Source organism: Macrobrachium nipponense, chromosome 26 (assembly GCF_015104395.2).
Source record: "Macrobrachium nipponense isolate FS-2020 chromosome 26, ASM1510439v2, whole genome shotgun sequence".
Taxonomy (NCBI): Eukaryota; Metazoa; Arthropoda; class Malacostraca; order Decapoda; family Palaemonidae; genus Macrobrachium; species Macrobrachium nipponense.
This window is the reverse complement of record NC_087215.1, coordinates 42,477,306-42,490,933: the sequence shown is the minus strand read 5'-3', so window position 1 is coordinate 42,490,933 and position 13,628 is coordinate 42,477,306. Positions and strand designations below refer to the sequence as shown.

Sequence of the window (13,628 nt, the reverse complement as noted above, 5' to 3'; positions counted from 1 at the left end):
AACTGCTATCACTGAGCTTCAACAATAGTTCAAGAGTAGCCCCATTATACTACATTGCGTAACCGCCCATTCCGATGTAGTAATCTACTTGTGATGTACATATGCATGCGTGTATATTTATATAACGCATACACACATATATATATATATATATATATATATATATATATATATATATATATATATATATATATATATATATATATACATGTATGTATATATGTTTATATATACATATACATATTTATACATATGTTTATATATACATATAAATATATGAACATGTTTATATATGTGTGTGTGTGTGTGTGTGTGTGTGTGCGCCGCGCGCGCGCGCGTGTTTGTAGGATCGACATCGTTTTTCTCCGTTGTATTAACATTTCCTTTTGCATACCGGGCATGTCTTGGTGGTCCATCATCCAATTATTGACTGGATGCAAGGTGCTTAACTAGGCTGATAAAGAAAGGAAAAAAAATTGGTTCTCTTACCTAGTTTAATGATTATCAATGTTATTCACGCAGCCCCTAAATACTACAGTTTCGAAACCAATTCCAAGAAAAGGTGTGTGGTGGGCAGGGGCGTAGGATTCGTCTTAGAAGAGGAAAATCATGGGACTCCGTCACCATTTGATGGGAACCTGAGGAAGTCCTCGAGAGCCAGCCTGCAAATTGAACGACCTCGCTCAAGCAGCTGATACAGGGGATCATAACCTTGGTCCACAATTAATAGTAAAAAGAAGGACTCTTGATTGCTTCGCTGTGCCACACCGAGAGGGGTTTCATCCTTGCAAACTAAAGGAGCAACGACTAACAAAGAAAGAAAGAGAGCTTCCTGCGGAAACCCTCCTGGGGAAGAAAAGAAAACGGAGGTCAGTCAGAAGGGAGCCAGGGCCTGTGCCTGTGGCGACGATGAACGAACGATGAACACTCGATAAATAGCATCCTAATCCAAAAGCATGCAGCGCACCTGAGGAATGATTAGGCCTATAATTCAAAGTGAGACTTATGAGTCACAAATATGATGACAGATCTAAAATGTATTAACGACTCAAGAGCATGAAATCAAAAATTTCTCTGAGGCACCCAATTTATGTAACTTCTACTCCTCTTTCAGCAACGCTCTTTGGAAAATGGAAAATCTGGACATAGGAGGAGGAGGAGGAGGAGGAAACATCTTCAACACACTCTCGAACTGGTTTGCAGCTTCACAGACTTGGGTGGCAAGGATAAAACAGAATCAACAATAACCTTCTTGTAGCTCAGTATCAAACATACAAGTGTGGCTGAAGTGTATTGTTGGAAATTAGGAGTCTGCGCTTTGAAGAACAATGATCACTAATGCTACGACTCTCATCATCTCTAAAGAATCCAAGTTCTAAGTCAAAATGACAGAAAAACCAACCTATATGGAAGCACCTGAAATTTAAGTAAACAATGCAAGAAGCAAGTCAAATCTCCCACTCGTACACAATGAAAATTGACGGGTAATTAGCAGATAACCAGCCAGTCCACTTTTGGTACGAAAGAATTGTATACATCAACGTAGGAAGACTTGGCCAAATCCATTTTCATTATGTCATTACATAACTGCCAATTTGTCTGCTCATTTATTCTCTCATTTACCTCTTCGTGCGTCATGGTCCTGACAATTAATTGTTAAGCACTGCTGTTGCGCTTGATAGGCGCCCGCATGAGAGAGAGAGAGAGAGAGAGAGCACCCAACAGTCTTGGCCTCAAAAGACGTCTGTTGCTTGCTCTTTGTCACGGTGAAGTTGCTGCCCACTGGGATCAAAACGACAGCATAATAATAATAATAATAATAATAATAATAATAATAATAATAATAATAATAATAAGGCCCTGCTCCTCACTAACCCTTGTCTTCTGAGGGAAAGTGAACACGCCCTCCGTGGCTTTTATTTGATCATGAAATACTGCCGTTACTCCTCATGGCACAACTAGATCAGCGAATTTCTCGCAAAGGAAAACGTGCGCATTTCGTACTTTGAATTGAATCCCCACCAAGCCCCCCGTTCCCTCATTGGATCTGCCCTTCACTTTTGTGATCAAATTGAAATCCTGGAGGAATATTTTTTGCCCCTGAGTTGACGAGTATAGACGAGCGTTTGAAATTGTTAACCTGACATATCTATTCTGACTTTCTTCGCTTTGGTGAATTTCTAAACTGTGTGTATTGGGTTGGGGTACCCGGGGTTGCGGGGACGGGGGTGTGGGTGGGAGGGCGAGTGGATAACCGTCCATTGCCGTTCTCACAGTCCTATTTTAATTTCGTTGTCATCAACGGAGCCAATGCAAGCAATCCTCGCATCTCTCTTCCGACCCATTGCGAAAGTTGAAGATTTGGATTCGATTCATACAACTAGAAAATTCAACGGTAATTTCCTTTCAGGTGGAAAACTAATAAATGAATGTCGATGAATGGGAAAATCAAGGAGCGTTTTGAAAGTTGCATCACCTCTCATCTGAGTGAGTGTTTTAATTTCATATCTACCTTTTGTCACACTCGTTTGGGTGTTATCCTGACGAGAATGCATTCGACGTTATAATCATTTCGAGGCTATTCGCCATTCTTTGAAAAGACTTCCAGTTTTCCTCTCAGCGTCGGTCTTTGAAAAAGAAATCAGTCGGTCACTCTTTCCTCTGTTTGTCACGTGATTGCTACCTTCCCTCCTGCTGCTGCTGCTGCTGCTGCTCACGCTGCCTGCATCTAAGGAGTGCGCTCTGTCCTGTTAAACTGGGCAAACTTTTTTTTTTTTTAAATCCTGTTCCTGTGAAGACAATTTCTGTTTAAAACCAGCAGTTATGGTACGCCCCACCATTCTTTCATTTCATTGAATTTGTATATTTCAGTCTTACTATTTGACTTTCGTCCTGTTGAATTCCTCCGCCTCTTGGTGTTCATAAAAGATATTTTGCCTCTGTCAGTCTATCGAGCCATGATGTCTCATGATGAACCTTTAATGAATCCCATTGATGCAGCTCAAGTCAGCCTGGTTACCCTCAGGCGACACCAACTTTCAGTCTGGTTCTCAACAGGATATCAGAGTTTATTTTTATTTATTTATTTATATATTTATTTTCTGATCATCACCCTTCAGATCGGTGAAAACTGGTTACTTATTCCTGATCTCCGATCAGAATCTGCCAGCATGATTCTCATCCACCATGCCTATGCCTTATCAAATCTTCTGCTGTCAGCTCGGTTGATGACTGGATCATTTTCCCAAACTTATAAATAACTTTAGTTCATTCATATAGGTGCTGCTTGAACTAGCGACCTTATTCATACAATGTATTTACTTTTGCTGACGAGCTTTTACTTGTTAGTATGTCGACTGGATTACGCCTTGGTCTGTTAGCCTGCCTCTGAGCATGGACCCTTGGTCAGTATTCCACGGTATCAGGCCTCTTCTCATTTCTCAGATAACCATCTTCCAAGTACCTAAGATTTCTAATTTACTACATTATTATGGATGAGTTTATTTGATTATGGAAAGTTTGTCATTGAATGACCTCAATGGACCATCATTAATATTACCCAGTTAATTAATTACTGGATAATGTCTGTTTCAGACTCCATATTTTCAGTCAATAAGCCTTCATGCAGTCTACCTGCTGATATCTTCCCATACAATTTTAGCTCATCAGGTGAAAACTGTCTAGTTATGAAGTCAGAGAATTATTTACTGCCTTTATGATTTTACATTGCACCACAGGTAACTAACTATGTTGGTGCTTTCCCTTCCTCATTTAGTTTTTTTTTTTTCTGTATGAAGAAAGTCTACCTGCCTCCTGATTTTGGATACTGGTTGATATCTCTCCGGTCAGTCAACCCTCCAGCATTTCGTGAGGAGGTTCCATTTCAGCCTGTAAATGGGCTTGTGTTTCTTTCCCAAACTTTGTCATCATCATCATCATCATCATCATCATGATCAGCCTCCAACGCCACATGGCAAGGATGTCAAAGCCAGAAGAGAAGAAAATTGATGCAGCAGAGATGAGAATGTTATGATGGATGTCTGGTGTAACGAGGAAGGATACGATATAAGAGGATAGAATATAAGAGAATGTAATAGGACAGGATATAAGAGGATATGATACAAGAGGTTATATGAGGATAGGAGATAGATATGATATAAGATGATATGAGAGGATAGGATATAATAGGATAGGATAAAAGGGGATAGGAGATAAGAGAATATAAGAGGATATAGTAGGAGGATATAAAAGGATAGTATATAAGAGGATATAAGAGGGTCAAATGGCTGTTGAAATATCAAAGAAAGTGCAGGAGGGTACGGACACCTATTGAGACGGGATGAGACTATACTGGAGGGGATGCTGTGGAGATGGAAGCGCAGGATAGAAGAAGACGAGGAAGACAAACAAAGAGGCGGAGAGACTGTGTGAGGGAAAATTTGAGGGAGAAGGGCTTCGACGAAGCAGAGGTGCACCTCAGAGGCAGATGAAAGCGGCTCCCCCAAATCGGTGACCCTGGACTGAAACGGGACCAAGGTGAGGAGGAGAAGAGGACATCTTCGCTCATCTCCATCCTCCCCTTGCATCATCCTCACCCAAGTAGCTCTGGGTCTTCTGATTCCGCTGATACCAGAGGCGCCTCTAAGATTGTCACAGACTTCTCTCCCAAGGGCTGTGCAAAGAACATCATCGCCAAACCATCTTCATCTCCTTTAGTGACGATCTCATTGACATATAGAACTTCCATCATTTCCCTTCATGAAGGATGACCTCTGTCTCTATCTTGTCGTCTGACTCATAAGCTCTATTCTCAAATCGTCAAAATCTTTCAGATTGAGTCCATCATCATACCATGATTCGTGTCCATATAGTGATACAGGTCTACTATAGACATATGCAATCTTACTTTCGTACACAATTCCATCCTGTTTGATTTGCAGACCTTATTCATTCAACCTGCCCATTGTCTCATTTGCCTCTTTTAGTCTTCCACTAAATTCCAGAACTGTACTGGATATGATTATTCCCAAAGACTAAAACTATTCCTAGATATTTGGGAGATTAGACCTCAATAATCCTTTCTCCATCTAATGATGTATTATCCCATTGTTCAGACACTGACCTCATTACAGATGTTTTTTCCTAGATGTACTTGAGTCCTTTCTTCCTAAATATATGAAGCATTAAGCATTAATGATCTAGATATATGAACCATTAAGCAAATTTTGTGAATCTTGTGGTATTTTGCTAATAACAATAGCATCATCTGCACATTCTAAGTTTGTCAAGTTTCTATCGTACCCAGTCTAAACTTTCTCTTCCATCTCCGACCACTTTTTTTTTTCTTTTTTTTTTAAGTCTACAAGAGGAGCAAACAGCAAATAACACCCCGCAATTTTCTGCAAATTCGTTTGAAAGGACTCATCAGCAAAACTTTTCCTATCCTTTGGTTATGCATAATTTCAGTTGGCTTCAGATATTGAACGGGATTACAAAGTCTGCAAGACCCTCCATATTATTGGTCTGTGAACGCTGTCCAACTCCGCCTCATAATCAGTGACAGCCATCAGAAGGGGCTTTTCCAAAAAAATCCATGTACTGCTGCTCAATTTGTCGTAGCACCAACATTTGATTTGTTCAATTTCTCCAACCTATTTAGAATAAACATACTGAACATTCATTGTCAGTGCTACCGACGGACTTACTTGACAAATATCAGCGCATACAGTTGATTTCATTTCTGGGGATTGATGGTGGTCATGTGCAGAGACCCGATTCAGACAGTCTGACCTTGAATCTGTCCAGGAGTGATGTTCTTACTTCATCAGTTTGCCGGACAGTGGTTTTAATCATGCACTTATGTAGGCTGCAGCTTTCATTATGCATTACTAACCGACTTATCTCACTCAGACGGTTATCTAACGGTATCTGTCGTCGTGTTTATTTAGCGTTTAATCGTCTCAGTTTCACCGAGATTTTATTTTGTTGAGAATTTTTCCTACTTTCTGCTGCCCTCATCCACATCAGTCCGTGGGTTTGCAGCTTAACAGTCAGTAAATTGTAATTCTAATAATCTGTCAATGACCCTCCCTCGCTTACCCAATTTTCTAGTCCTGACTTATTTTACTTTCAGTTCGATTATTTGGTTGCCTCTACGCAACAGCTAACAAACAACTTGTCAATCTGCATATTGAGATCTGTCTAAGAGTTAATATCTGTGATTTTATTCAGCTGTGAAATCTGGTGAGACTTTACATCGTGACCTATCGCTCCTTTCGGTATCATCTGGCCAGGCTCGGCGCAACAAACCGATGTGGATAACGACTTGTAAGTTCTTCCTCCAGAGATCGGAGGATCCATCAATAGTTTATGGCTCACCAAGAGAGAAAACCAATTTTCTGTTCTTGTGTCGGCATTCCACAAAACGACACCCTCCTGCTCGGAGATACCTGCCATATTTTGGGCAAGAGTGTCTCTAACCTTATTGTCTAAGCGTGTCCCTAAGGAGACTGAATCGCAACCTGTCATGCGTGGCTTTGGGCGTGACAATGTCTGAACATATGGAAGCCCAAATGATGGAGCCGGATGTAGAACTACATTGAAATTCAGCTACGTAAACACGTATGTATACTACTTTACAAATTCGCCCATCAATTTCAATCTTATGAAGGGAAAAGTCTCCTAACTTTGCCATTATGATCACTTCTGCATCTCCAAGTTTCGGGCTTTTTTTTTTTTTTTTTTTTTTTAAGAACGAGAATGAAATGTGAGGGAGGCGCCGGATATTATGCTGAGCCCGAGGTAACTTACGATAATGATCGATCGACAGCTGCGGTGCCGTAAGGGCATCGTCACCGAACTATCATCACAGTGTCATGCAACCTTGAAAATCACACTATTTTACCAGTTTTGTTGTTTCTTAACAGCATTAAGCAAAAGATAACTGAAATTGACAGAAGTTGATTGGGATCTTTCCTAGAGAGTGGTCCACCTTTGTGGTGTGTTTAGTCCAGCCGTGGGGATGACCATAAAATCATAAACAAAAGGCTGTCAATATCGTCAAGATAATGGCCCCCAAGAAATATTAGGTCTAGATAACGACCCCGAAATCTCGAAGGTCACTCACTATCTACGAAAGATCCATTGACTGAATTCTGACAGAGGGATGGCAGGCCTAAGGAGAGGCACCATTCCAAAGTTTCTGGAGGGAGGTCTGGAAGGAGGCTCTGTCTCTTTGCCTGGAAGTTTTCCTCTGGATCCCGATAAAAGTGCCACGTGCTCATTAGCATTTAATGTTGGGCGTCGTTCTATGTTTTAGTTCGTGTCATCCCTTGAATCATAAATGGTCAAGTCATCCAGAATCTTCTTTTTTCTTCTTCATCATGACACTGAGGCAAAAATCGATGTTTTTCGCACTTCTGTGAATAACCTCTGGGAAGCTTTTGTGTACAAGTGCTCTGTTACAGACAAAGAACGGAGTCTAGCTAGTATCGGCCTCTTTGTCTAAAATACATATGAAGTAAACACGTTAAAATACGAGAGGCATTAGTGCTTGTTATATATAAAATCACACGAATACCTCAGCAACACAGAGAGAGAGAAAGAGAATGATGAACTAGATTTACTATGGGTCGTAGACCGGGATAACAACACCAGCGGATCAATGCGAGAAAACAATCATTTGCACACTTACTGTATAAGTTCAACAGTACATCCATATGCAAAAAATGACGGTGTTATAAGAGAGTGTCGAGATAGCTCGTCTCGATCCCAAAGGCGTTACTTCCGTCGCGAAGCTCGGACCAAGGTTCCTCTATTCTGTATACTCTCTCTCTCTCTCTCTCTCTCTCTCTCTCTCTCGCTCTTCTCTCTCTCTCGTTCCCTCCTCTCTCCATCTCGGTCTCTCTCCTCTCTTCTCTCACAAACATTACGGATATCCTGCTTTGTGATACATGGATAGTCCTGCCTTACATATAATATTTCCTTGAAATTGACGATACAGTTATCTTTTAGGAGACGCCGCCCCTCGCAGACGAATCCTCGTTCTTCCGTAAACAAAAGCGTCCCTCGATCTCTAGGCAACGTCCTCTGCGAGAGCTGTGGCGAAAAGGAAATGACCCCTCCTCAGCCAGTCACTCCAAAGAGGATGTGTGGTGTCAGGTCCCCAGGGCTAAGATATTCGACTAGCAAGTACGGCGCAGTCTAAGAGTCTAAATAAAAATCATTATATTGCAGCCATTAGGAAATCTGTGCATCATACTGGAGTGGCAAATTTCAGATGTCAAAACGTTGCCTTTCGAGCTCATGTTCCTGGATCCTTGTGACTCTCTGCATAGTAACGTGAAATTGGGTTTCATCTGTGAAAAAAAAAAAAAAAATCCAGAGATTCCGGTTTTTGCGGGAATTTGTTGCATTCACTGCAAAAGGAAAAGAAAATCAAGGAAAATGCTGTGTCCTTTGTGTAACTGCAAAACGGTCATTCGTAGGAAAGAAGTTCATAGATGAACAAAGATGAAGAATATCAAAGTACACCATATTATATAGCTTTTAAATTCAAATCTCAAATTCTATAGGCGATATTGCAATTGAAGTTTTAAGTATCTCAATTTGTTCGTAAAATAATAGGAAAAATATAGCCTTTTTATGTAACTCACAAATGCTCCTTTATTAAAAAAAAAAGAAAGAAGAGTGCAAGGAATTAAAAAAAGATTCAGAATATCGAAGTACATCGTAAGAGGTAATTATCCATTTCATAACACTAACAATATTGGAGATATTGCAATTAATTTTTTACGCATTTCAATGTCATCATGAAATTATCAAAACAATAAGCAATTCATTCTTTATCTAAAAAATCATTTATTAGAAAACAAAATATCCAAGGAAAAACTTTAGAAAAATTAATATAAACTGAATGAATCAAGTTTCAACTTAGTATCTCTGAATATAGCGAGTCTTCAACAAATATTGTTATAAACAATTGCAACGCCTACTTTACAGTATAAGGGGCATTCTATGAAAGAAGAAAGATCCTGACATGGTAATACAGTTCTAATATTATTATTTGCAATTTATTTAAGAAAAGCTACAACTAATATATATTCAAAACTAGAAGAGATACCTTCATCTTTCTCTGACAAGTCGTCATTTATCATTGCCGCTCTCCATTTGAACAAAGGCCACCGCAGACCCCACAAACTGCAACACAAAAGCGCCTCCAATCTCTTCCACGGCTGCATCTCATTGCTTGGCTCTGGTTCTCACTTTCCCTGCAACTGCTACAGACCGATTTCAGCAGTTCGTCAGGGTCTAGTATTACCAATAAGCATCTCAGCTCTTAACTTACGACTTCGATCAAGTTCCCATCCTCTTCCAATTGGGGTTAAATAAAGCTTCAGTATCCAGTTCTTTCCAGATTATTAATCAGAGATGCACTTTCAGAGCTTTCTGGATACTGGCATCTTCTGTTGGTGGTAGAATTTCGTTTTTATTTGTTAGCTGGTCAAAAAGGACCATATGACATTGAATCGATACGAATATGTGAAAGGAAGGCGTTTCTATTCAAGATTTTTTGGTCTGGCTGTGATACAGTATCCAAAATTCACAATCATACGAAAAAAGAAGTTTATCATAGGCTATTCCCATTCCACAGTGAAATAGTTGAGCCAATCTTTAATAAAGAGGCTTCGTGTGAGATTATTAAAGTAACAGGGATTGGGAACCATAGTAAGGGTAAGATCAATCCCGAAATTCTACCACCAACAGAAGATGCCAGTAGTATATCCACAGCATACTCTGAGAGTGCATCACCAATGAATAATCTGGAAAGAACTGGATATACTGAAGCTTTAAGCCCAATTGGAAGAGGATGGGAACTATTGTTTTATATTTCATGATGACATTGTGATAATCAACAAATGAATTGTAATATCTCCAATATTATTAGTATCATGAAGTTTATAATTACCTCTTACGATATATTTTGATATTGTGAATCTTTTTCTATTCCTTGCTTTTTTTTTAATAAATGACCATTTGTGAGTTACATAAAAAAGGCTATTTTTTCTTATCCTCATACGTTGAAATTGAGATATTTAAAATTTTAATGGCAATATCTCCTATAGAATTTGAGATATGAAATTAAAAGTTACATCATGTAGGGTATTTTGATATTCTACATCATTTTCCTTCTATGAACTTCTTTCCTATAAATGACCGTTTTGCAGATACATAAAGAACAGTACATTTTCCTTGATTTTTTTTTTTTTGTGTGATGGATACGACAAATTTAATTGCAATATTGCCTATACAATTTGATGTATGAAGTTGAAAGTCACTTCACATGATGTCTTTTGATATTCTGTATCGTTTTTCTTCTATGAACTTCTTTCCTATGAATGACCGTTTTCCAAATACAGAGAGAGAGAGAGAGAGAAGTATTAAAGATCAGACAACAATCAAATTTTGAACGGCATAGCAGCCGAACTTTTAGATATTTTGAGACTGGGACTGAAGCACTGGATGTATTTTTATGATTCCAGCTTTGGTTCTTCTATGCCTTACTTTCATATGAGTATCAGTTGACAAGTTTTTTTTTTTTTTTACCATTTTTATGGTAAAAAAGTGCTTCTATTTTGGCCATTGTGTGGTGATAAAGGAGGCCAAAAAGATATGTTGCCAACCCCTGAGATATTAACTTTTTTTGGTGATACTAGACACATATCCCTGCACATTCCCGCAAAAATCAGATTGTTTGGAATTTTTTCGCAGATTTCTTGCAGTTTGCCTTAATTTTACGTTACTAGTACCGACAGCTGACTTTGCTGTCTGCATCGCGCTGAGCAGGTGCAAAGCCCTGTTCACAAACCCTTCAACTTTTTAATATTCCCGTTCTCATTCTGTGTTGATCATCTTTTTATGTTTTCTTCTTGTCTTCTTGTAACTCCTCCCTACTTTCTTACAATCACTAATTCTATCAATTTTGGTCATTTCGCGTCCATTTATTCTGTTCCTGCTCTGGTCAACTTGTTCAGCCTTTTATTTCTTTCTTCTTCATCTGGGAGACGCTGCTCTTGCTGAGAGCGTCACTCTTCTTCTTCTTCCTCTTCACATCCTCCGGCCGGACACAACTGCTCTGCTCCCTGCACGAGACGAGCCTTGCTTTCGTCGTCACCATCATCGTCACTGCTTGTCTTGACTCTTTGCTCTTGGCTTTTCCTGATGCCTTCCATTATCGCCTTGTTTCCTATTTAATTTGGGATTTGTTGTAATGAATAAATGAATCGTGAACATTAGGATGCAAAGCTACAACCGGGCCACTTTCAGCCATTCGGCAAGACAGTGCAAAGAGGGAATTGGAGATGGTGGACAGCACAATAATGAGATAAATGAAAATTTATTAGATGAAGTAACAGGATCTACAAGCGAAACTTGGGAAAAAACTAAGTTGTACCTATTAAGATGTAGTTCATCTTGCTGAGCAAGTTGAACAAGCAATACATTCCATTTCTTCTTTACATGCATTTGAAAATTTGCAATTTCATTTTATCTAATACGTATAGTTTCGTTCACTTTCTATTTTGCCTTCTTTTTACATCTCAATTACGCGCACTTTTTGTTTTAAGATGAACTCGAACATTCTGTTTAAGCCTGAGTAAGTATACGTATCCTTTTCTCCGAGTCAATTTGTTTCAATCAGCACAGTCTCAGATATACAACCGAGTAAAATCTGCTTGCCGAAAAGCGATACAAAATGCCATCATTCCGTATTGCACGGAAACCGCCAAGTTCTGTTTCTGCTGCGTTCTTGGCTCTTTATTGGGACCTTTTTCCTTTTAACATACACACACACACACACGCAGGCACACACACATATTATATATAATATTATATATATATATATATATATATATATATATATATATATATATATATATATATTATATATCATTAGTAGCAAAGCCCTGGTAAAGACATTATTGTATGGTGCTCTCTACTATAAATTCTTATTCATCACCGCTTGCTTAATCACTTTCTTTTTCCATTTTATTCTTATAAAGATAGCGGCTTTTCACCAAACAACAGCAATTTTCCGTTGCTTGATGAACTTTTATTAATTGCTATTATTCATAAAAAATTCACGTTTTTTCAATAAATATGTTACCTTCTCTGACTATATATATATAAATAACCTTAACTATATAGATAGATAAAATATAAAATAACCTTCAATCTCTTAATGCATAACATGGAAATGAAAGGAATCCAAGAGAGGGTTTCATTGTCTAATGTTATGTTCTCTACTTTCAGAACGTTGTTCATCCCAGCTCTGCTATAGGCCCGAAATCTGCTGACTCAGTCTACCGCCCTGCATCATCCGGGATCCATTCATACCAACATGAAGAATCGGGGGGATACAACCCCCAGGGGCCTATGTACTTTCAAAGCAACAATTATGGAGCTTCCTCCTCTAAACCGATGCATCAAAAAATGCACAGGGAATGTGACGGACTGATGCCCGCTGCGCCTCTGCAGACACCGGTGATGAGTCTTCCCCCTCACTACGACCATTACTCGCAACCAGTTCAAGGGCATCATTACCCTCCAGCAATGCCCCATTCGTTCCCGACAGGGGTACCGCAACACGTGCAGCAGCTGAGCATGAACCAAAGCCAGCCGACAACCTCGTACTATCACCCCACCAGCCCATACCAGCAGGGCACCGCACCCCAAGATGAATCCCAGTATCCACTTCAGCCAGCAAGCTCTCACTACATGGGATACCACGATCCCAAAAGCTATAACTACAGAGGCGACCTGGTAAGAAGTCCTGAAGCTCCTCCAGAAGCTATTTACAATTTTCCAAGCGACTCTACTGACGATGATGACGACGAGGAAGGAGCTCTTTCCGGATCCGTAAGAGGCTCCGAAATTTCTCAGACAGCTGATACGAGTCCAGACTCGGCCCAGAAAAACCAGGAAGAACTGCAGAGGTACCACATGATTCGACATCAAAATAACTTGGCTTCCTGTCGCTACCGACAAAGGAAGTCGGAAAATATTCATCGAAATAAGCAAAAATTATTGACATTGCAAACCGAGAATGCGAGACTCACGGCTAAAGCTGCTGGGCTCCAACAGCTTAGGGATGAAATGGAAAAGTTTTGCCAGAACTTTTACAAGACACACGTTCACAAATGATATGTATGTCCCATATGTGTGTGTATATATATATATATATATATATATATATATATATATATATATATATATATATATATTACTTATTTAAATTCAAGTGTTAATTATGTTAATTTAAATCTTAGATATTTATATGTATGATTATGTGGCTTTCAAGTATTAATTTGTCGGATATGAAAACTGTTGTGCCTGTGAATAAGACAATCCACTACACAAATAAAGTCTAATATATTCTAAGGTGGCGTTGCTTTCCTCTGGAGGTCCAAAGCAGTTGGACTTTAATGGAGTTCGTTCAACAACATCCGTTGTAACGTTTTCCATAACAAGCCTCAGGCCCACATAAACAAAAAAGGTATTTGGATGAAGCATGAAGCAAGTTCCTTTCTGCTCCTCCGCGCCTTCGGGGAATCATTTTGTGTCAATCCGTA

The 13,628-nt window shown here is 39.3% G+C and overlaps 1 protein-coding gene across 1 annotated transcript in view; it reads left to right on the top strand.

Moving 5' to 3' along the window:
• Positions 1-13,241, top strand: part of LOC135199807 (uncharacterized) — an 18,355-nt gene extending 5,114 nt beyond the window's left edge. The window contains exon 2 of the mRNA XM_064227949.1: positions 12,310-13,241. Within this exon, the coding sequence (XP_064084019.1) occupies positions 12,310-13,200 (891 nt within the window). The 3' untranslated portion in view covers positions 13,201-13,241. The remainder of the gene's footprint in view (positions 1-12,309) is intronic.
• The last annotated feature ends 387 nt before the right edge of the window (positions 13,242-13,628 follow it).